This window comes from Antechinus flavipes, chromosome 4 (genome assembly GCF_016432865.1).
Source record: "Antechinus flavipes isolate AdamAnt ecotype Samford, QLD, Australia chromosome 4, AdamAnt_v2, whole genome shotgun sequence".
Classification (NCBI taxonomy): domain Eukaryota; kingdom Metazoa; phylum Chordata; class Mammalia; order Dasyuromorphia; family Dasyuridae; genus Antechinus; species Antechinus flavipes.
In genome coordinates, this window is record NC_067401.1 from 180443514 (window position 1) to 180469220 (window position 25707).

Here is a 25707-nt window from a genome sequence, read left to right on the forward strand (position 1 = left end):
TTCATCATAAGTCCTTCAGAGTAGTCATGATGGTTATCCTACTGAGAATTGCTAAGCCATTTACAGATGGTCAAACTAGAACATTGCTAGTACTTTGTATATAGTACATTTCGTTTTGCTTGAATTCATAGAGAACTTTGCAGGTTTTTTTTTCCTCTGAGCATTCTGCTAATTATTTCCCATAGAACAATAATATTCCATCATAAACATACACCACAGCCTATTGAGCTATTCCTCACTTGATGGACATCCCTTCGATTTCTAATTTTTTTGCCCTGAGAAGAGAGTTGCTATGAATATTTTTTGGTATATATATGTCATTTTTCTTTCCTTTTTTTTTTTTTTTTTGAATCTCTTTTGGTATTCATGCCTAGTAGTGTTATTGTTAGGTCAAAGGATATGCATGAATTTATAGCCCTTTGGGCACAGACTATATAAGATCTATTTTTATAGTATTTTAATTTATATATTATATTAATATGTGGGCTTAAATAGCTTTGTGGGGAATATTATGAGAACTTAACTTTTATGTTTGATGTTTCATAATCAGGTTCCAGTCTAAACTTTCCAGATACATCATATATTACCCCTTTCCTATAATCTACAGTGCAGACTGACTAGACATCTTGCTGTTGTTCATACGTTATATCTTTTGCCCTCTATGTCTTGAATACCCTACCTCCACACTGATACATCTTTGAATCCATGGATTCTTGCAGAGCTCCGCTCAACCCCTCCTATATAAGATCTTTCCTCATTTTTTGCTTCCTCTCTCGATGTGAAAATAATCCTGTATTTTCTTTGTATATGTTTTATTGTTAATTATGCATGTTGTCTTTCCTGATAGAATGTAAGCTCTTTTAGCATGAAGATTACTTCATTTTTGTCCATGTATTTTTAGTGCCTAGATCTTATGTAGTTGGCCAGATCCAATGTGAGGCTGATACCTCAAATTCAAGATTGTTTTGAAAAGATGTATTCTTGTAATATTTAGAAATTAATAAAATGAGGTTTTCTTAGTCAAAGAATGTAGAGAATACTCAATGAAGGTACAGGTTTAATTCAGTTGTGCTTCTTGATGTTGATCATTCTGTGGGTCTATGACTAGAAGCCTCAGGAAAAATCCCTTTTCTCTTTATGAACTGAGTTTTTTATCTAGGCAACCAAGAACTTAAGTCGGTGACCTAAGCCTTAATGTCATGAGTCATCTAAGTTTTGAGGAAAATTTCAGTATCTTTTGAGGAAAAACTAGCCTAATCTGCTTATGCCTTAGGAAAACCCAAACTTGTATAAATATTACCAAAGTCTGATAGATATTTCTCCTATTACAATGTTGTAGGCTCTTAATAAATGTAGCTATTTACAACATAATAATTAAATTAATAATAAATATAGCTATAAATTAAATTAAATTAATAATAAATATAATAAATATAATAATAAATATAGCTATTTACAACATAATAATAATAATAATAAATATAGCTATTTACAACATAATAATTAAAGTTAGTCCTTAGATAACAAAAACATCTTTTGTCTCTAGGCCCATACAAGACCCTTCCATCCCCAAATTTGGTAAATCTAGCACCTCCTTGTTTTATTTTGAGATAAACTGTCGCTGAATTAAGGTTTATATCCATACCACATTGAGGTACCAGATTTGGACTTAAGTTGAAAAAGATAATAATACTAGTGTTTCTATGTATATGGCATTTGCCACTTTTCAAACTGCTTTCATATCTATTATTTCATTTAATTCTTATTAATAATAATCATGTGAAGTAGTATTCTTTAGATGAGTCTTTCAGAGCATTATTTTTTCAAAGTAACAAGCTAGGAAATAAAATAATTGGGACTTGAACCCAAGTCTTCTCCTAGTTCCTTTCTCCTAATTTAATACATTCCTTCTCTAATTAAAGGTTTATACTAATTTAGCCTATGTCATTATAAAACAAACAAAATCTGTACCTTCAAGTTGTTCACTTTGATATTTTGTTTAGGGATATATGTTGTACATAATAGTGTGAAAAATTTTAAAATATTCTCTCATTTGAAATTTTTTCTCTACAGTATAGCTGAAAAGGGATTATCACTAGGAGGATCTGAAGGAGGGGTGAGTTGTGTACTATTACTGTTTTGCTTTTTTGAAATTTTGGAAATAATTTTTAAATATTTTTTGGAGGAAATGAAAAGTTTCCAGGAAGGAGAGAATTTTTTTTTTTTCTTTCTTGGTTAACTCCATGTGGGGTTTGGAATGTAGAAATATTTATTAACTAGTCACTATTATTGGCCTAGTTACTATAAACTTATATGTGTATTGATTACCTTTCAGTTCTTCTTTTAAGTGAGATCTGCATAGAAATATGTTTTTTTTTTCACTTAGTCTATGCCACTTATTTTCCATATATATATCTTCAGTAGATAATAGAGTAGTTGCTGAAAGAATGAAAGAACCACAAGTAAAAATGATTTTGCGTTCTGGTACAGAAGTACTGGGTCAGCTAGGTGGTGCACTGTATAGAGTTCTGGGCCTGGAGTCAGAAAAGTTCATCTTTTTAAGTTTAAATGTAGCCTCAGACAATAGTTGTATAGCCTCAGTTTCCTCATCTGTAAAATGAACTGGAGAAGGAAATGGGAAACCCTTCCAGTATCTTTGCCAAGAAAATCCCTAAAAAAGGTCACAAAAAGTTGGACATGACTGAAAAACAGTTAAAAACAATACAGAAGTACAAGTTGATAAAATAGGCTATAATTTATGAAGTTTCTTATGAATTTTAATAGTAGTAAAAATCTAGGTAATTTTTCTTAAGCCAGAAGATAACAATTTAGAGATTAGATACCTCTTTTTAGCTGATATTTTAGATCATTCTGAGAGGTATTAATAATAGATAGCATGTAATAGATAGCAGGATGATTTGAACAATTGCTATAAAGATTAATGCAGGAGGACAGCTAGGTGGTACAGTGGATAGAGCAAGCCCTGAAATCAAGAGGACTTGAATTCAAACCTGGCTTCAGACACTTAGCACTTTCTAGCTCTGTGACCCTGGGCAAATGGCTTAACCCAGTTGCCTCAGGGGGAAAAAAAAGACTAATGGAGCAAAGTTTTCTACAACCTCCTGAATCAGATCTTCTTTGTCTCTATTGTCTTTTGTCCCTATTTTGAGTATAGTAATAGAAAGAGCACTATATTTAGAGTCAGAGAATATGAGGTCATGATTCAACATTCTGAAGAACAATTTGGAACTATGACCATAAGGTTATCAGATAGTGCATACCCTTTGATCCAGCAGTGTTTCTACTGGGCCTGTATCCTAAAGAGATCATAAAGGGGGGAAAGGGATCCATATGTGCAAAAAATGTTTGTGGCAGCCCTTTTTGTAGTGGCAAGAAACTGGAAACTGAGCAGATGCCCATCAGTTGGATAATGGCTGAATAAATCGTGGTCTATGAATGTTATGGAATTTTATTGTTCTATAAGAAATGCACAGCAACATGATTTTAGAGAGGCCTGGGGAGACTTACATGAACTGATGCTAAGTGAAATGGGCAGAAGCAGAAGATACATGCCAACAACAATATTATACAAAAATCAATTCTGATGGACATGGTTCTTTTCAACAATGAGATGATTCAGGCCAGTTCCAATGACCTTGTGATGAAGGGAGCCATTTACACCCAGAGAGAGGACTGTGGGAGCTGAGAATGGATCACAACATAGCATTTTCACTCTTTTTCTTGGTGTTGAATTTTGTTTTCTTCCTCATTTTTTTTTTTTTTTGATCTGATTTTTATTATGCAGCACAATAATTGTAAAATATGTATAGAAGAATTGCCCATGTTTAACATATATTGGATTATTTGCCATCTAGGGGAGGGAGAAGGGGGGGAAATTTGGAACACAACATTTTGCAAAGGTCAATGTTGAAAAATTATCCATGCATATGTCTTGAAAATAAAAAACTTTAATAAAAACAAAAAAACAAAAAAGAATATGAGTTCACTTTTCGATTCTGCTGTTTAATACCTGTGTGACTATACACCATTTGCTTAACTTCTCTGGGCCTCAGTTCCTTCATCTTTAAAATAAGGGGTTTGAACTGGGAAATGAGTGTGGACCACAACATAGCATTTCCACTCTTTCTGTTATTGTTTGCTTGTATTTTTGTTTTTCTTCTCAGGTTATTTTTACCTTCTTTCTAAATCCGATTTTTCTTGTGCAGCAAGATAACTATAAATATGTATACATATATTGTATTTAACATATACTTTAATATATTTAACATGTATGGGACTACCTGCCATCTAGGGGAGGGGATGGAAGGAAGTGGGGAAAAGTTAGAACAAAAGTTTTTGCAAGGGTCAATGTTGAAAAATTACCTAGTCATATGTTTTGTCAATAAAAAGCTATAATAAAATGAAAAAAAAATAAAATAAGGGGTTTGAGCTAGAAAGTTTCTAGGTCTCTTATTTTATGGATAAGCAAAATTAATTCAGAACAAATAAGTCAGTCGGTCAGTAAGCATTTGGCTATGCCATTCTTTTAAGAGATAGAACCAGATAGAGCAATTAGGTGTCCAGTAAATAGAGAACTGGTCTTAGAGTCCTGAGGACCTGAGCTCAGATCCAGCCTTAGACACCCAACACTTACTAGCCATGTGATCTTTGGCAAATCACTTATTCCTGATTTTTCTCCAAGAAAAAGGAGGGAGGGAGAGAGAAAAAGAGAGGGAGGGAAAGAGGGAGAGAGAGAGAGAAAGTATGAACTGAGACAAGTCCAGTATTGTTTCTCCTATACCACAGCATAATTTAAATTAGCAGAGCATTGAAAAGTGCAGTCTGTCTATATTGAAAGATTTATTATTTGCTACTTTGAGTTATTTCCTCTCACCATCTCTATTAATAGTTTATGTAAATTTTCTTTTTTGTTTTGTTGATTCTTATATTTTTAGCCTTTTTAAAAAAAAATTTGAACTTAACAAATACCAACTAGAACGAGCATTTCCATATCCCTATGAAACAGAAAAAAGATTATATGCAAAACTATAATTATTATGTATAGCACATTTTTCAAGTAGACAATCTAACTTTTACAAGCTGTCCTGCTTAGACTCAGGTTATCTTTCTATTCTCTTCTGTATATTAGAATCCCCTTTCAGTGATTCACTTTTCTTTTTTCTTTCTGCCTCTTTTTCTCTTTCTTTTCCATCCATAGACCTCTTCTTTTCCCAATTAAAAAAAAAGAAAAAGAGAATTCTTGTGACAAATATACATACTTAAGCAAAAAATATATTCCTACATTGACCAAGAAATTTATATATATTTTCACTCTCTTTATAACTCAAGTCATTTATTAAGTGACTACTATGTGCTCGGCAAAATGAGATTTTATCTATTTAATTTTGAGGGGGAAGGCAATCGGGATTGTTTTGTTCAGGATCATCTAGCTAGTAAGTGTTTGAGGTCAAATTTGAATTCAGTTCCTCTTTATTCCAAGGCTGGTGTGCTATCCATTGTTCTACTTGTTGTCCCATAGTCAGATTCTTTAAGTGGATGACTTATGATTTCATCGATCTGAGTATTTCATCCAGGGATGTTGACCACAGCCCATCCATACCTACTTATCCTATATAACTCTTTTTTTATGTCCATCTATATTTTGCCGTACAACATCTACTTACTGTACTATGGAGCCTTCTTTGATTTCTGTTGACATTGTGAGGACATCAGTGGAACACATGGACTGTCCCAAATGTCATCTTTTATCTGTCCCAGGAATGGGACCCTCATTTTCTTTTTCATTCAGATATTTTTGATGACATCCTTTGTCCTGCACTCAAGCATTTTTGAGGTCATCCTTTATCCTCTTTCCTCAATTCCTTGTTTTGTAACTACTGCAATCTATTCATCCACTTACATTGCATTTCTTCATTGACTTCTGATGATCCTTTTCAGTACTTCTGAGACTTAGTTTGAGATTTTTGTTATTCATAGCTGTATAATAACTATAGTATATGAAAACAAAAATTCTAGCTATTTCTTCCCTTCAGGAGCTTCTAAAGTCCTTGTTTTTTAATAGAACTTTTTTGTATGTTTAGTATACTTAAGTCTTTTTTATGTATTATACTGTCTATATTAGTAACCTGATTATAAACTTTCCAAGTCTAGAGGGACTGCTTCTTGGGGGGGGTATTCTTCCTTTCCTTCTCTAGTATGCCCTTTTACCACTTTTTCCTGGCATTCTGATGCTCTCATAATATTCTGTAAATTAGTGAAAGCACAAATGTTGTTGATAGTTGGGAAAGTGGTGATATATGTAGAATTTTTGTGTTACTTGCATAAAAGACTCTAGGTAAATATAAAAGGGAATTACATGATATAATTTAATTAATTAAATTTTAATAAATTATGGTTTTTGTGTTCTTTTCATTGTGTCTGAGATTGGATTTGTACTCAGATCTTCCCAAATCCAAGCTTGGCATTCTATCCACTATACCACCTAACTGCCCATAGTTCAGTATTTTTCAGTCATGGCCAACTCTTTGTGACACCATTTGGGGTTTTCTTGGCAGAAATACTGTGGTTTGCCATTTCCTTCTTTAGCTTATTTTACAGATGAGGAAACTGAGGCAAACAGGGTTAATTGGCTTGCCTAGGGTTACACAGCTAGTAAGTATCTGAGGCCATTTTTGAACTCAGGAAGTTGAGTCTTCATGATTCCTGACAGCACATTATCCATTGAGCCATCTAGTTCAATACACACACACACACACACACACACACACACACACACATACATCCACTCATTTATCATATATTTTCTAATTGTTCAAAGTAATTTTTATTTTGGTAAATGAAGGAATTATACTACATGACCTGTAACATCTCTTCTGAGTTAGAGAATTACAGAATCTAAAAGTTGAAATAGATCTTAGTGGTCTTGTAGTCCAAAGGACTAGGAATCCCCTTCATAACATACTTCATAAGATCCAGCTCTTTTTCTGAAGAGCTCCAAAGAGAGGGGAGCTTATCATTCCTCTTTAGGACAGCTTTAATTATTGTTCATTTGTTTTTCTGATAGCTAGCCCAAGTTTCCCTTTTTGTAATTTTCATACATTGCTTACTAAGTTCTGGCCTCAGAGGCTAAACAGAATAGTCTTCCATAGTTTTCACATCCCAACTTCCAATTTCCACCTAGTGTAGGCCCTAAAGACAGCCATCATGCCCTTTTGGGATCTTTGTTCTCCAGGTTAAAGATGGCAAGTTCCTTTACTTCATCCTTATAAGTTTTGGACTCAAGGTCCTTCATGATCTTGATCCTCCTCTCTTTCACACTCTCTAGTTTATCCCCATTTTTTTTCTTAAATTGGATTGACTGGAACTGATCACAATGAGAAGAGTAAAGTGGGCCATAGCTTTGCTAAAACTCAGGTGAACAGTACCCATACTTTAATAAAGTGAATAATTATTAAAAAAAGAAAAAGAATTGGATGATATAAAAGGACCACTATCTACTAGGGATTCCATCAAACTAACATGTCAACTTTGATTGACAAAGCAGAACTTAATTGGCAGCATAGTGAAAGATTCAAACTGTACCTTCCTTGAAGTAGCTTCCTGATAGCTTCTGCCTATGCTTTATGGATTTCTGCTCACCTAGGAGTACTTCAGAATTGATGGATACCCAAAGATCAAGTTATTACACCTTGATGTGCTGAAGCATTGCTCTTTTTATCATTGTCTCTTAGATTTAGAAACTGAAATAAATATACAAAAATCAACAATATTTTCATATAAAAATAACAGAATCTAAGATGTTATTTGTCCTAGCTAGCATTTGTAGAATTAGTTCAAATAATACTTGAGATGATATCTTTACTATTGTTTTTATTGAGAAAGTTTCTAAAGAATGCCCATTGAATGGGATACTTGTTTTTGTTATCTTAAGATACCTAAAGTTAGATACTTTCTATGATGAAAAAAAAAGATCCTTTTTTAGAAGATTTTGATTTGGAGGGATTTTTTCCTTAGCACAATTAGATGTTGCACTTTGTCAATGTTTTTTTTTTTTCCTATATTTATTTAGATAATCATGTAGTTTTTGATATTTTTATTTTTGATATGATTATGTTGATTGTTCTCCTAATATTGAATCATACCTAATATAAATCTAGCTTGATCATAATGAATGATTTCTTGGATAAATTACTATATTAATTGTAATGTATCTTAATTATAATGTAATTCTTGAATTGTAATGAATTATTGTAGTTCAGGATTTTTTAAAAATTTCTGAATCTTCCTTAATTAATGATTTCCTGATATATTTCTTTGTTTTATCCTTTCGGGGTATTAGGACAGTATTTCATATATGACATCTGGTGAACTACTTTCTTAATTTTTAAGAATAATTTAAAACTATGTGACATTCCTTGATCTCTTAGAAATTCACAATCACCTCTTCCTTATTAGGTGTTGATATATTTTCCTTTGGCTTGAAATATTTGGGTATATATTAATATTCTTTTCTGTTTTCAGTATTGTCCTTTTTGTTTTATTTGCTAATGTTCAAGTTCTTTAATTGTGTTTCCTTTCTCCTGTGATCTTTGGTAATTTTAGTCTTGTTTTCTCTATGTAGTTTTTAATTTTCCTATCTCACCATTTATATTTTGCATTCTGTTTCTCTTGAATCTTTTTCTGTTTACATAGTTTTACTTTGAGCATTTTTGAGTTAATTTGAGTTCCTTCTCCTTATAAATTTACTTAGTCTTCTTAAAGAAACATTTTTTAGCTTTATATAACCTTTTTGGATCACATTTAAGTCTTATTTCATCTAATTTTTAATATTTTGTACCTTGTTCTTTGTGAGGGCTTATTTATTTGTTTCATTTCTTAAAACCTCTCTTTTTTGTTACTGTATCTTTAGGAATATATTTTTTCCTCTGAAGACTTTTGCTCCATTTCAGAAATTGTTATTTTTTGTCATTATCATGATCTTTTATACAATTGTTATTTCCTCATTATTTTCTTTGACCCACTCTTTTTTATGATTTTGTTATTGTTAATTCTATTTAATTCTGTATCTTTTGCTTATATTCTTGGTTCTTTGAAGAATGGGGTTAGTAGGTCTCCTTTGAAATTTTTACTTGCCATTCTTTGTGTCCTGACTTCTGATTTATTTTTATTAAGGTGAATCTAGTACTGAGAAATATGTATGTTTTCTTAGTAGTCATATTCATAAGATAGCATAAATCTTTTACCTTTTGTTTCTCTCTCTTGTCCTTTCTCTGTTCTCCTTTCCCTCCTGAATGTCCACTAAGACAGGAATAATTTTGTGGGACAAAAAAGTTCCTTTAAATTTTGTATTGAATTTATTCCTTATTTTTGCCCCCAGAATTGAAGTTATTTTATATCAAATAAAGATAATTTTAAAATTTTGTAAAGCATTAAGGAACACTCTAATCAACATGTGTGAAAAGCTAATTTATTTTCTGCAAAAGCACAAAAGACCTTGAGAAGAATGAATGTCTTTGAAAGAATTATTATCAGAATTTTTCATAAATTTTTTATATTGCATAAAATTGTTATATAATAGTATCAGCTCCTGACTATTTTGTAGAAGTATTTATAAAAGTTTCTTTGAGAAAACAAAAAACTTTTTAAAATATATCTTTGGGCTGAGAGAAAAAAGAAAATATCAATTTTTCTACAAACATGTTGGTATCCATAAAGTTTTTTGTGAATTTTAAAAATTCAACTTTATTTTATTTTCAGTTTCAAGTTCCCTCCTTTACCATACCCTTTCCCACCACCTACTGAGAAGGCAAGAAATATAAAACCCATTACAAATATTGAGTCATGGAAAACAAATTTCTGAATTAGCCAGGTTTCCAAATTAAAAAAAAAAAAAGAAAAAGAAAGGGAAAAATATGCTTCCATATGCACTCTGAGATCATCTATCTGAGTTCTTTATCTGGAAGTGGATAGCATATTTCACTATGAGTCCTTTATGTTTGTGGTGGGTCATTGTGTTCATCAAAGTTCACAGTCATTTTTATAATTTTGTTGTTACTGTGTAAATTGTTCTCTTGGTTCTGCTCACTTTGTATGTGTTCATATAAATCTTCCCAGGTTTTTTTGAAATTCTCCTCTATCATTTTTCATGGCACAATAGTATTTTATCACATTCACATGTCATTACCTTGTTATCTCCAACTGATAGGTATCTCTACAGTTTCTAATTCTTTGTCACCTCAAAAAGAGCTGTTGTAATATTTTTTTTACATATATGGGTCTTTTTCCTATTTTCGCTTTTTTTGGACTAATTTGTAATTTCACTGACAGTGCACTAATTTTCATACATACCTTCCAATAATTTTTAAATGATATTTTATTTCTCTCAGTCCATGTTTGTAAAGGTCTGAAACTCTTAAAAGATATACTTGAATCAGACAACTGAGCACTTAAGGCTAATTTTACCTCTTGGACAATGATTCTATTAGCATATGTTTGGGAAAATGGCCCTTCTCACTGTTCCATGCTGGCTTGATATTTTGGTGTAAACAGATAATCATAGGAAGGATTAGAGGGTGGTATAAGACAAGCCAGACTCAACTTTTTGGCAGGACGAGGAGGAGAAAGGTTGATGGCGAGCTTGTGGCAGTTTGTCTGTCTCCTTCACTTCTCCCCCTAAAGACCAAGGATTTTTACTTATCCTGACTTGGGTTGATCCTGAGACCTGGACTTTACATTTTGACACCCAATGTGTGAACCAAGGACCCTAATTTCACAGAAGAAGTTCCAGGTGACCAGGAAATAGGGTGAGTATTTTAATAGACAAACAAGGAACTTATTTACTTTGTTAAGAGCTAAACTAGTAACTCTCATTTTCTAGCTGAAATGGGGCAGATATTAGGAAAAGATTCTCCCCCACCCCCAAGCCCACCCCAAAGGAGATCTACAGGAAGCATATTCAGACTGATAAAGATACAGGGTTTGATTGTAACTTGAGAGCAGATTGATGGACTTGTGGATACATTAGAATGTACGTCCCCTTGCTTCTTCAAGGAAGAAGAAATAGAAATGGATAATTGGAAACTAGTAGGAGATCAGCTATGTAAATATTATAATGATAATGGTCCTGATTCTGTTTCCAAGGAAACATTCTATATGTACAATAATACAGTTGGCCTTAAAGAATCCCACAAGTTATAGAAAAAAGAAAAGTTTTGGGAATAGCTAAATGAGGAAATGTGAGGAAAAAGAGGAAGACAAAGGAAGATTAATGGCAATATGACCAGAAGGCATGTGGATTTAAGTGAACTTGAAAGGCGTGGTGATTCTCACTCTTACAGCCCAGCTTCAACCCCGTGTACATCAGAGAAAATTCTTGACTCTTCCCCCATCAACTTCACCTTCCTGGGTGGAGGGAGGAGGAGGAGTGGGAGGGACAGTAATATCACCAGCACTTTGCCGCCAGCAGTCACCCCCTCCTATGACTAGATTGCAAAAAGCACTACTTAAAGCCACAGAAGAAAGGCAGAATACAGCCAATTTGAGAATAGAAATGTATTCTATGATTTAAAGTTTAATTCTTCAGGTCAAGAAAGTAGAAGATATACTCCTTTTGATCTAGAAATCATCAAAGATCTGAAAAAGGCTTGCACTCTTTATGGGGCTATATCATTGTATGTTAAGATGTTATTACAGAATTTGGCTTATGAAGTCTTAACCCCTAGTGACTGGAAATCTACAGCAAGGACATGCTTAGAACCTGGACAAAACTTGTGGCTTTCTGAATATAGTGAGCTCTGTAGGATACAAGTCCAGTGAAACAATCAAAGTGGAGTTAATACTCCAATCACCTATGACCAACCAACAGGTGTAGGTTCTTATGCAGACATTTCAATACAGATTAATTACCCCATAACAGCATATGAGCAAATTACTTCAGCTGCTATCAAAGCTTGGGGTTTTCCCTGTGGTAAACAGGACAAAGGAGAGACCTTCACAAAAATAGCACAGGGGTCAAATGAACTCTTTGCTGATTTTGTGGGACATATGCAGACAGCTGTCCTATGAACTGTCCAACTTGCTAAAGAAAATGCTATTGAGGTTTGTAAAAGAATTAAACTAAGACTTCACAAGGATGCTTCTTTAGAGGAGATCATAAGATGCTGTGCCACAGTGGGCACAAATACCTTTTATAGCCAGGCTATGATGAAGACTTTCCAAGATCTGAACATAGGAAGACAGGTTCCCTTTTTCTCAAGGGACTTCCAGAGAGACTCATCAATGCTTTCAGTGTGGTAAAATAGGGTATCTGAAAGCTCAATGTTAGTATAGAGACAGAGTGAGAAAACAGGGTGGGAGAACAAGACCCAAAACCCCATGTCCAAAATGCAACAACAGAGGCTTCCGTTGGGCATTAGAATGTAGACTGATTCAGGGAAACAGGATGAGGGGCCCAGCCCCAGGGCCCAAGACAAAAAATACTTGGGGCATGATAGCAGCTGGTGCTACATCCAGAGAGCCTTTAGAAGTATTCAGAAGTGTTTAGAAGAGAACACTTTAGAAGTGTTCTAAAGGCTCTCTGGATGTAGCACCAGCTGCTATTATATACCCTAGACATGACCAATCAGCTAGGAAGCAATCTGATGGGAGAAAAGGATTACAATTGGGGAGAATAGAGTTGTATGCAGCGGGGACAACTGAGATACCCCCTGGAGAGGTGAAATCTGTTCCTCTTCAGCCTACGGATCCTTTGCCTCCAGGCACGGTAGGCTTGACCATTTCACCTCCTGAGAGTACTTACAAAACAGTATGCATCCATACACTGATGTGGGAAACTGGGGAATGTATAGATAATATCCCAGTCATTAATACAGGTAGACAACGTGTGACTTATCAACCAGGAGAAGTAGTAGCACCAGGTTTACTGATACAGACTCCTAATAAGCAATTTGGTGATAGTCACCCAGATTCTGACTCCAAGCAACAAAATCTAGGAATATACTAGACAGCAGCAGTTACAGCTGACTGTCCTATGCTCACTATCTATATAAATGGCATATCATTAGAAGAATTGGTAGACATGTACAGATTGAACAGTCATTAGAGGTGCCAATTAGCCCAGTCACTAACCAAAGATTAAGGCAGACACCTATATGTCTGGTGTAGGAGGATCAATAGCAGTTGAAGTTAGTGCTATCCCTTTGAGATGGACTTTTGAAGGCAAAACAGGAGTTTTTAACTCCTTTTATAGTTGAAAAAATCCCTGTCAATCTGTGGGGAAGAGACATTTTACAACAATTAGGATTACAAATGATACTTTGGATTTTTAGGCAGGGCTGCTGTTGAAGGCCTGCCAACACTCTCACCTGTTCCTATTCAGTGGAAAACTTATACACTTGTGTGGATAGAACCACACCTTAACCAAAGATAAAATTCAGGCCTTTTTAGATATAGTACAGGAGCAACTTGACCAAGGACACCTACAACCTTCTCCAAGTCCTTGGAATTCCCCTGGATTTGCTGTAAGAAAGAAATCTGGAAAATGGAGGATGTTGACTGATTTAAGAAAAGTAAATGAACAGATGGAAACTATGGGAACTCTTCAGCCTGGACTTCCATCTCCTACTCAGTTGCCTAGAGAATGCCCTCTTTGGTTATAGACATTAAGGATTGTTTCTATTCTGTCCCTCTAGATAAGGTGGATATGAAAAGATTTGTCTTTTCAGTGCCCTTATAAGAGTGAGCCTTATAAAAGATATAAATGGACAGTTTTGCCACAGGGAATGAAAAACAGCCCTACTATATGTCAAATGTATGTTGCTGCTGCTCTTACTCCAGTAAGAAAAGCATTTCCAGAAGTCATGTTATTACATTATATGGATGATGTATTGGGATGTGCACTTGAGGAACAAATGTTAGAAGCATTCTACAAAACCGTAGAAACACTAAGGAACTATAAATTGAATATAGCTCCAGAAAAAATTCAAAGACATGCTCCTTTTTAATATTTAGGATATGACGTATACCCTAAGGTGCTTACAGTACAAAAACTTTCCTTAAGAACAGAGAAGCTAAACACCTTAAATGACTTTAAGAAATTGATTGGAGATATCCAATGGATTCATCTAGTGTTAGGCTTGATTACCTATCATTTGCAACCATTATATGATATTTTAAGGGGAGACAGTACTTTAAACTCACCACGCCAGCTTACAAAAGAAGCTCAAGAGGCTTTGAGAGAAGTTGAACTGGCTTTATCCAGTGTGGTTGAAAGAGTCACTCAGAAACCCTCAGAAATATCAGTTTTTGCTACAAAAGAGGCCCCCTTCATCAAGCAGTCCTTCATCAAGGAGACAGTGTGATAGAGAGGGTGAACCTCCCAAAACAATCAGAATAAAGCCTTACTCCTTACACAGTGCTTGTGGCTAGAATTTTATTAAAGGCCAATAAGCAAGCAGTACAATTATCATTAATGCATAAATTAATGTATGCTGTGAAACCATCCCAGAGTGGCAAATTTTATTAGCTATAGCTCCAAATTTTACACACGGGTCTCCATTAAAGATAACCAGACTATTACATAATTGATGATGGATTCTTGAAGAAAATGTTTCTAAAATTCTTCTTAAAGAACCAACTATCTTTACAAATTGCATCCAAACATAATATTTGTGCTGTATACTCTTGTGACAACTCTAAAGAGAGTAATTAGAACTCCTTTTCAGTCTACTCAGCAGAATGAATTGTATGCAACCATTCTAGCTCTTACTTATTATCCAGGAGATATGAATATAATATCTGATTCGGCTTCTTCAGTAGATGTGGTACAAAGAATTGCCACAGCCCAAATAAAATTTGTAGCTTCTAATATATATCAGCTCTTTAAGGAACTTCAAGAGCAAGTGAGAAAGCATCCAGCATATATATCTTGCATTTCCAATCTTATAGTGGACTTCCAGGTACTATTTTTGATGGTAATTCAAAGCCTTCTAACCATGTTGGCCAACATTCCTTTATTTCTTTTTTTTTTTTTTTCATAATTATAACTTTATTGACAGAACCCATGCCTGGGTAATTTTTTTACAACATTATCCCTTGCACTCACTTCTGTTCCAACTTTTCCCCGCCCTCCCTCCACCCCTTTCCCCAGAAGGCAGGCAGTCCTATACATGTTAAGTATGTCACAATATATCCTAGATACAATATATGTGTGCAAAACTGAACAGTTCTTTTGTTGCACCGGAAGAATTGGATTCAGAAGATAAAAATAACCTGGAAAGAAAAACAAAAATGCAGACAATTTACATTCATTTCCCAGTGTTCTTTCTTTGGTTGTTATCTGCTTCTGCATCATTGATCAATCGAAACTGAATTAGATATCTTTGTCAAAGAAATCCATTTCCATCAGAATACATCCTCATATAGTATCATTGTTGAAGTATATAATGATCTCCTGGCTCTGCTCATTTCACTTAGCATCAGTTCATGTAAGTCTCTCCAAGCCTCTCTGTATTCATCCTGCTGATCATTTCTTACAGAACTATAATATTCCATAACATTCGTATACCACAATTTACCCAATCATTCTCCAATTGATGGCCATCCATTCACCATTGAAAGAGCATGGCAGTTATGGCAATTGACTCATGAACATCAAAAATTGTTAGTAAGACTTTAGTAATACTTGAAAACTCTCAGGAAAACTCTGAGACATAATAAGATTGTTGTAGGTCTTGAAAACTGTCAGGAATCATTGGATTCCCTGAGACATGATGAGACTGTTGCAAAACTTCACAATCTGCAGGAATCATTGGATTCCCTAACACCTAATAAGACTGATGAAGGACTTCAAAAACTTGCAGGGATCATTGAATTCCCTGACACATGAAGTAATGGACAATAGATTGGTTTTGGACTATCTCTTGGCTGCTGAAGGAAGCATATGTGTGATTGTTATTTACATACCCTCCTTCTAGGACTTCTGGAAATCTTTTACAACACCATGTTGATTCATATTATTTGTTACATCACTCATGTACAGCCCATGTTTGTCACACTACATCGAGCCTGCACTGGGGAAAGTCATCACTAATAGCCTGTGCTTTATTGCTATGTGCTTGTATAATACCTCCCATGCTGATGGATTTGTGCATACCTGTTTCTAATAAGACCCTTCAGCCCAGAAACCCGCTAACAGTATCTGGCTTGACTCCCACTTCCCTTTGGTGTTTTTCATCTCTCTTCCTGAGAAATCAGGAAGGGCATGATCACCTCCTTTTTGGTGTTTTCACCTCCTTTCCTGAGAAGTCAGGGATGGTGTGACCACCTGTATTCTAAAACAAAAGAAAGTGGGAGATGTAAAAGGCTGAAACTCTTAAAAGGTGTGCCTGAATCAAACAACTGAGCACTTAAGACTAATTACCTATTGGATAATGATTCTATTTGCATATGTTTGGAAAAATGGCCCTTCTCACTGTTCTGTGCTGGCTTGATGTTTTGGTGTATACAGATAATTGTAGGAAGGATTAGAGGGAGATGTGAGACAAGCCATTCTCACTTTTTGGCAGGACAAGGAGGAAAAAGATTGGTGGTGAGCCTGTGGCAGTTTGTCTGTCTCTTTCACTTTTCCCCCCAAAAGATCAAGGACTTTTGCTTATCCTGACTCTGGCTGATCCTGAGATCTCCAGGGAGCTAGCCCAGACTTTACACATGTTCTCCAGTTCTTCTTTAGTCAAAAATTCCTCTCTTCTCCAAAGATCTGACAGATAAAGTATTCTTTGCTTTTCTAATTTGTTTTTAGTTTCACCTTTTGTATCTAAATCATGAATCCATTTTCATCTTATCTTTGGGGTGTGAGATAATTAGTCTTGCCTAGTTTCTGCCATACTATTTTCCAGTTTTCCCAGCAATTTTTGTCAAATAATGAATTATCTGAAAAGCTGGAATCCTCCTAGCAGTTTCTAATGAATTTTTAATCAAAGAAATGCAAGCCATAAATACAAAATTGGCTTTGGGCTTATATCTGAGGCTGAATTTGAACTCAGATCCTCCTGATTTTAGGGTTGATGTTCTATCCACTGCATTTTCTAGCTATCCCTCTCTCCTCCATTGCTAAGTTACAGATCAGAACTATAAGATTCTTCTAACATCTTATCAACTAAAGGAAAGAATATAACTAATGTTAAATATAGGGAAATAATAAATACACAAATGAACATGTATATACTATCAGATTGTAAAAAATATTTATTTTCTTATGCAAATAAGAGCTGTGCTACTTATAGCCTTCAGTTGAATAAATTTTTTTTTTCTTGATTTTTCATCACTAAGTTTTCATTTCATTCTCAATCTTTTCCAGGCTTCCATCTTAGACTTACATTCTGGAGCACTTTCATTTGGAAAACATTTTGTAAATCTTTACAGGTAATAATAAAATGCCTACCCTAGCATTCTGTTGTATCATAGAAGTATATGAGATTGAATTTCTTTTTATAGTTTATATTACTCAGAAAATAACTTCTGTGGTATTTCATTCCACTGTTCCTACCCACAGGCCTTTTTATTTAGACTGATCTTATTTTTATTAATTTGGAAAAACCATAGCCTATTAATTTCCTTTAATAGTGTATTAGACAGAATGCTGGATTTGGAGATCTTCCTTAGTTCAAATCTAGCCTTATACACTCTGTGATTCTGGGCAAGTCACTTAATCCTGTTTACATCAGTTTCCTCATCTATAAAAAGGGCTAGAAAAAGAAATAGTAAACCACTCCAGTATCTCTGCCAGAAAAATTTAGGATGAGGTCATGATTAAAAAAGATTGAATGAGTTTAGAAAGTATTAAATAAGTATAGAATTCTCACACTTTTAAAAAACTAATCTGAAGAATTGAAAAAAAAAAGGAATTGACCTTTTTACTGCAAGTAATTTTAATCTAGTTGAAGAGACAAGGTGTGCTCATATAGCATTCGAGAGCAATTAAAAGTTAAACTGTATGGTAGATACAATACTAGTTCACAGACAGGAGAGATTGATTGGTTTGGAATAGTGTATAGTGAATTCTTGCAGCTACATCTTTACCAGGGCCTTGAAGAATGAATAATATGGGTAGGTAAGACTTAAGAAAGCATTCTATATAGATTTGCACTGTTCAGCTTTTATATTTTTATATGGAACATAGTAGCAACTACTAGGCTAGATTATTAACAGAATACATGGTAGAATTACAGAAGAAACAATGGCTACAAATAGCTCAAAAACAATGGTTCCAATCCATTAAACTGAATAGATTTTAAGACTGATCTTATGTATCTAATAAAAGGCATACACAAACAAAATTGTGTCAGTAGTAAAAGACACAGATTCAGAGGATCATAAACTTAGAGTTGGAAGGAACCTCAGAGGACTCCTTGTTGAATCCCTTATTTTACAGATGAGGGAGCTGGAAAACATTTTGTAAATCTGTACAAATAATAATAAAACATACCTACCCTAGCATTCCATTTTATCATAGAAGTATATGAGATTGAATTCACTTTTAAAGTATATATTGCTCAGAAAATAACTTCTGTGGTATTTTATCCCAGTGTTCCTAGCCTTAATGTCAGCAAACCCTTTTTCATTAGGGCTGAATTTAATTTTTATTAATTTGGAAAAAATCACAGCTTTGTAGAGGGCGTAGGTCTTAGGATTTAAATCTGGATCTTTTGACTCATAGCCCAATGTACTTTTAAACTAATTCATTCCATTTCCCTTGAAATGCCTTTGCTTTTGTTAGGTAAGGGAACCAATACATATTTTTCTCAACCTTGGTGAATGTTATTATTACTTAGTGTAAATTTTATATATTTTTTGGCGATTTTTTTTTGTCAGTGCACTAAATAGATGGTTTTAAATAATTTCTTTTCAAAGAACAAGTTAATTTTCAGGAATTTTATTTTGCCATGTTAATTGGCTAAATGGTGGAGAAAAAGGTGATTTTAAAGGCAATAGGGAAAATAGAGTGAAAAACTATTGTATGATTTGTTTCTTTTTTATTAAAAAATATATATTTTTTTACAGATATTTTGGGGCAAAAATTCAAAATATCTTTTCAGAAGAGGATTTTCAGCTATACCGGTAAAATAATTCAAAGAAGTCAAAACAAGATATATTCTTGAATTTTAGTGCTAAGGCTTTAGAAAAATCTTCTTTAAATGTTCGAGCTTTCAAGGACATGTGTCTGAATACATGTTTTTTTTGGTGGACAATTAGCCACAGATCAAATGTAAGATGTTTCTTTGTCATCTTTGCAAAAAGAATACCCTGACTGCTAAAAGTGGATTTACACTAGATTACACTGATGAGATTAGGAATTGATTCAGAAGAAAAGGGATATATTAATGACAATTCATACATTACCTAAATTTCCTGTCTATCTTTTAATGATCTATGTACTTTTACATCTAGCTAGTTAAAAAATAAAATTGTGTAACTTATTTTTGGTAATACACATTCACAGACTTGGCTGTAAAATATAAATTGATCTCAATGAGATCATACATATATGCACATATATGCATACCCTAATTTTAAATTTGGCAATAATATTTTTTATATTGTGAGAAAGTTAGGCAGTAGACTTATGCTTAGACTCAGGCTTTTCCATTTTGAATTTAATTCAGATTTTGTTTGTGTATGCCTTTTATTAGATACATAAGATCAATCTTAAAAATCTATCAATTTAATGATTTGGATCCATTGTTTTTAAAATATTTATATTCCATACTGTAACCTATTCAACATGTAAAGGACTGCTTGCCATCTGGGGGAGGGGGTAAAGAGAGGGAGGGGAAAAATCGGAACAGAAGTGAATGCAAAGGATAATGCTGTAAAAAGTTACCCTGGCATGGGTTCTATCAATAAAAAGTTATTAAAAAAAAAAAAGAAAAAGAAATATTTATATCCCACATTTTCTTCTGTAATTCTACCATGTATATTCTGCTAATGATTTAGCCTGGCAGTTTTCACTATTTTCCATATAATGTGACAGGGTCCTTCAAAACTACTTCTCTACCTTTTCCTCCTAATATCTTTGTCTTAGTAAGTGTTTAATATGCATGTCAAACTAATTAATTAGTTTGTTTGCTAAAAGGGAATTTGCAATGAATCTTTTTTCAGGAAATCAGATATCCCTAAATCAATTTCTTCTTCCAAAAATAACAACTAATAACAAAAAATATTAAATTCTCTAAATTTCTGTAATGATGCTTCTCAAAATCTCAACTCATAAGTCCTCATGAATTCTACATATCTGATGTTAATGTGTTCTAAGTTGTTGCAATAAAAATAAGGCAGAAATTACAGAATAAAATAAAAATTTGGGATACTATATCATGGTGCTATCTATGCCAAGTCACTTAAATGGAGTCTCTTTTGAAATTATAAGGAAATATATGGTTTTGAAAAGAAGGAATATATTGGTAATGAAAAATAATCCTGATCATATAAATTAGATTTATGAAAAAAGTTTGTCCTTTATTCAGATCAGTGTGATTTTATGTGATGGATTACTATGTTGCCATGTTTAATTATATGTTAGAAAACTTTCTTTTAGGTCGAAATATTATTTACAGTAGAATATAGAATTCATTACCATTTCTTTTAAAAATTGGTCATCATTTTCATTTGGAAAATAGCTCAACTAATTGTTACCTAAATATAATGGACTATTATTGTGCTATAAGAAATGTTAAATGTGAAGAATTAAAAGAAACAGGAATTCGGATGGGATCCAAGCATCAAAGATTTAAATCTGGAAAGAACCTTAGAAGTCATTCCTCTCTGTTCATAGGTTTAAGCACTTAAGGCCTTAGGAAGTTAGTTGACTTTCCTAAAATAACACAAGTATCAAGTGACAGGGACAGAAAGATGAATTGAAAAAAGTGAAGTTAGCAGAACTTTAGTTAGAAAAATAATATACATAGTGACTTCAGCAGTATTAATTGGAAAGAACAGAACTGAACACAGCATGGTTACACTGACCAATCTTGGCTCTGGAGAAATAATGAGAAAATATAACATTCTCCCTTCTTTTCAGTGGTGAGAATCTATGGGTATGAAATATACACTTTCAAAATCCTTGTATATAAGGTGTGCTCAATGGGTATGCCAGGGGATATATTTTTAAAATGTATATAATGTTACAACTAAAGGAATCAATTAAAAATAAAATGATCTTTAAAAATATACTTCCAGTATAAAAAATAGCATAGAGACATAGGCTATAAAAAAGCACTTTTATTACATTATTTCATTGCTCCTTATAGTAAGTACCCATACTTTAACCTATATGGAAACTGGAGTTCAGAAATTGTCATTTGCTTGAGACCATATAGTTGATATAGAGGTAGAATCCAGTCTAGAATCCTGTTTGTTTTACTCTGAAACTGATATTCTTTATACTGTGTCTCTGTTATACCATTTTTTTTCCTATGGGAAAGTCAGATTCCATTTACATTAATTTTAATTTGTTTTCTTGGCTACAGAGTCAGGAAATTTTGAAATACTGGTTATAAATTTTGGTAAGTCATTTAATCTCTTAGTGTCCCAAGTGAAAATTCAAGTTGCAGATCTGCTTTAATATAGGAGGGACTTTCTTTCCCAGAACTTCTCTAGACTAATGAAATTTGATAGGAGTCATGTTAAAGATAATTAAAATATTTATTTTGCATATCGAGTTTGCTTTTAAAGTGAGTAGATTTGTGTTTTGTTTGTTTTTACAGTGATGTGAGGCAAAAAATTCAACATGCAATTGGTCAAGCTTTTGATATCAACTTTTCATCCATGTATCTGACAAAACCTACCTTCTTCTCCCGGATAAATAGTACAGAGGCCAAGACAACTCATGATGAATACTGGCATCCTCATATTGATAAGGTGGGGTGCATGTATGTGTGTGTGTGTATGTGTGTAAAACATTTTCCTTTTTAATATGTCATATTGAACATAAGACTTAAATTGTATATTGATTGAATTATCTTTTACATGACATATAGAAATGATACTTTGATACTTTATGAAATAGATCAAGGCAGGAATTTATTGTAGGTCAAAGGGCAAACTCCTTATTGTGATTATTAATTCTCTATGTTATATGTTCTTTATATCTTTTATTGTTTAATATTTCCGGATTTTCTTTCCTACAATTTTGAGATTTATCCTAGTTTCTTGTATTAGCAAAAGAAGCAAATAGGGCATAACTATTAATGAAATATTTATTGAGTATAATAATACATACATGCTACTGAATTAGGTTCTATGGGAAGTACAGAAAAATACTTACAAGAAATCATACCTAACCTTGGAATTTGCATTCTAGTTTGGGAGACAAGACATATATAAGGTGGAAAGTCAAATAATAATGAAAGTTTTTAAACACAATAAATGAGTAAATAAATGAATGAGTAATTACAAGTCAATACTAGATACCATAGAGTTACAGAATTTTAGAGTTGGAATGGCCAGGAGAGGTCCTGAGTAGTACCTGAGTATGAGTCTGTGAATATTTGAATATTTCTGTGAATATTTGAATATCTAGCTTCTCAGATAAAATGTGGAGGACTTGTTTGAAGGCAGAGCAATGACTAGGAGTAATAATAGACACAGAGCATGGTAGTTTATCAGCTGATTTTTATGTGAATGTTCTCAGAATTTTGAAGGTTATAACTAAGAAACTATGAATCAAATAATTATTTTGAAAGTATGGGAAGATTATACAGGATGTATAAGGACTACTGGGGTCATATTTATCAAAAAATTGAATCTTTTGAATTTCCCTTCATAAATTAAAGATAATCACAACTTAGGAGGAGGTACTCACTTGAGGCATTGGAAAAAGATAAGCTAATTGCAGCAGAAACTACAAGAGAGCAAGGGAAGATGACTAAATAAATGATAGAGGAAGCAGAAGAGAAACTTGAACAAAGGGAGAAATCAGTGATAGAAAGCCCAGGAGATACCAAGAGAAGTTGTTTGTAGGAGATAAAATACTGACAGGGCCAGAGAGCTAAGCAGCTACTAGTTCTCTAGAAAAGAGCTGAATACTGATGCTGTGGGGAGAGCATCTGGGTTTATTGTTCTCTGGGACCATCTGTAGCCTGAGAGGAAGTGAACTTCTCAGAAGTTCTTGTACTTTGTTTTTCATTCATTTCTGTTGTATTGACTTTTTGTGACCTGATTTGGGATTTTCTTGACTAATTTACTGGAGTGTTTGCCATTTCTTTCTCTAATTCCTATGCTGGTCTCTCTCCAATTTGAGAAAGAGAAATAAGGGGAGGCTTTGCACTGGCCTTGCAATTAGATTAGACTTTGACTTTTCTGGGATCTGATTGGATTTAACTGGCTATTTGAAGAGTCGGAGAGGGAAATTTACATGGCTCTGTTGCCATGTAACTGTTGTTACAGTTTGAGAATCACAATAGAGGAGCTCAGATTAGTAGCAAAATATAGGAATATATCTCTTCTCTACCTCTCACTATACCTTTAGAGAAAGTTTGAGTTGTAACTTAATGTTTGTGGTCATACCTGTGGCTGTCTCTCTACTGACAAAAATCACAAGATCTGCTGGTAGTATGAGGTAAGGGTAACTGCTGTGCCCAGCTTCTTACCAGACTGATTCCTAGGATCTTTAGAAAGAGTTTGAATTGTAGCTTATTGTCTGTGGTCATGACCACCTTCTGAAAAAATTCACCAGATCTGCTGCTAATGTGAGAGCAAGTTGGATTAACTATGTTCAGAAAAAGGGAAAGAGAATATAAATACCATTGCTCATGTCCAGTCTCATGTCCTATCTAAATAAAAATCATAACCTATCAATTTCTCTCTATCTTGGGAATTACTTTGTCAATAAACCCTTTTAAATTGTCAAGAAATTTGGAAAGGGCTACCAAAATGAGGGCTATTTATTTTTTTCATTAACTTTCAGATAAGTCAGGTCCAATTTGGTCCTGAACTGGAATTGGAAAATCTTATACATGGCTTTTGAGATTTCATTTCTACAGATAACTAGCAAACAGTATTATTCCATTCATGTTTCTTTGGTTTATAGGTAACATATGGTTCCTTTGATTATACCTCACTGCTGTATCTCTCAGATTATATGGAAGACTTTGGTGGAGGAAGATTTATGTTCATGGAAGAGGGTTTTAACAAGACTGTGGAACCTAAAGTTGGTAGGTCTATAATTACTGGCTATAATATTCCTGGAAGTTTTAATTTTGGTATTTTTTCAGGAGTGATTAGTGAATTCTTGCAATTTCTATTTTATCCTCTGGATTTATGCAGTCGAGGATTTGATAAGATGTCTAGTCTCTTTGATCATGGCTTTCAGGTAATCTAATAATTCTTAAGTTATCTTTCCTCAACTTATTTTATAGATCAATTGTTTTTCTAATATGATATTTCACATTTTGGGGGGTATCTTTTCACTTTTTTAACTCTGTTTTATTGTTTTCTTTTTTGTCCCCAAATTTAATTTTCACTAAAAATTATAATATCAAAATTATTCTTAGAAGATGCTTTCCCTAAAATGTTACATTCTTGTTCACCAAATCTAGCCCCACAAGTAGTAAGAGTATGAGTAGAGTACAGCTATCAAAACATATATTGATGGGGTATAGGACACTGAATCCCAGAAATATATTGGAGTTTCAGGACTCTCCCCATATAGTCCACTGAATGTTGGGGAGTAGGGTCTGAACCACAAAGTATATTGGATTTTCAGGCCACTGTCACAAGGTATCTCAAAAGAAATTGTAAGCTTAAATCATCTTCAAATTAAGAAGCAAAGATTTTATTATTATATCATTGACTAGTGGGCTAAGTTCTAAAAGCGAATTAGTGATTAACCAGGGGAAAGAACTGGCCTAAGTCTCCTAGCAGAACTCACTATTAACAAGGGAGAAGAAACCATAAGGTGGCGAATTAGTGATTAACCAGGGGAAAGAACTGGCCTAAGTCTCCTAGCAGAACTCACTATTAACAAGGGAGAAGAAACCATAAGGTGGGGTTCAGTTCCTAATAAACAAGAGATGCCATAAGGCAGACTAAATTCCTTAAGAAGTTAATTATAACAAGGAGAAAGATGCCATAAGGTAGTGAAAGTTCCTAGAGAATTTGCTGCCATAAGATATACAATTCCTAATGAACTTGCAAAAAAGTAGTAGGTTCTTTATAGAAGAAAAAACCTCTGGGGGACATCATAACTTGACCTTTTGATTAGATACAGTAACTGTGAGGACATGATAATTTTGTCAATGTAAAGAATTCGGCAAGCATCTACCATGTTTCCCTGATAATAAGGCCTCCCCTGAAAATAAGCCCTATTGAGATTGCTACTGTAGTGAAGATGATCCCCTGCGCTACACGCTACATTACGGTACCCTCAAGGACCATTTGCGCATGGAAGTCAATGACTACATTGAAAATAGAATGGAAAGAAATCAGCGTGGAAACTTTGTGAAGCCCTGTCTGCAAGAAGTCATGACTTGGGTGAAGAAGTCATGGGATAAAATTACTGACAGCTGTGTCGCCAAGGCACTACGAGCAGGTTACCTGGACAAGACATGTTCATTTAAATATGACATGTTGCTGGACATGACAGATTGGGTCCACTTCTTCTGAAGGAAATAGAGGCGCAAGACATCCAGGATG

At 33.9% G+C, this 25707-nt stretch overlaps 1 protein-coding gene across 2 annotated transcripts in view; it reads left to right on the top strand.

The window, feature by feature from the left end:
• The window catches only part of OGFOD3 (2-oxoglutarate and iron dependent oxygenase domain containing 3), a 53842-nt gene that overhangs the window by 21959 nt on the left and 6176 nt on the right, over positions 1 to 25707 (top strand). The window contains exons 4-8 of one of the 2 annotated variants that reach the window (XM_051995649.1): positions 2074 to 2116; positions 17375 to 17439; positions 19078 to 19134; positions 21780 to 21933; positions 24104 to 24227. In XM_051995649.1, coding sequence (XP_051851609.1) covers positions 2074 to 2116; positions 17375 to 17439; positions 19078 to 19134; positions 21780 to 21933; positions 24104 to 24227 — 443 coding nt within the window. The remainder of the gene's footprint in view (positions 1 to 2073; positions 2117 to 17374; positions 17440 to 19077; positions 19135 to 21779; positions 21934 to 24103; positions 24228 to 25707) is intronic. The other variant, XM_051995650.1, reaches the window with a different exon arrangement.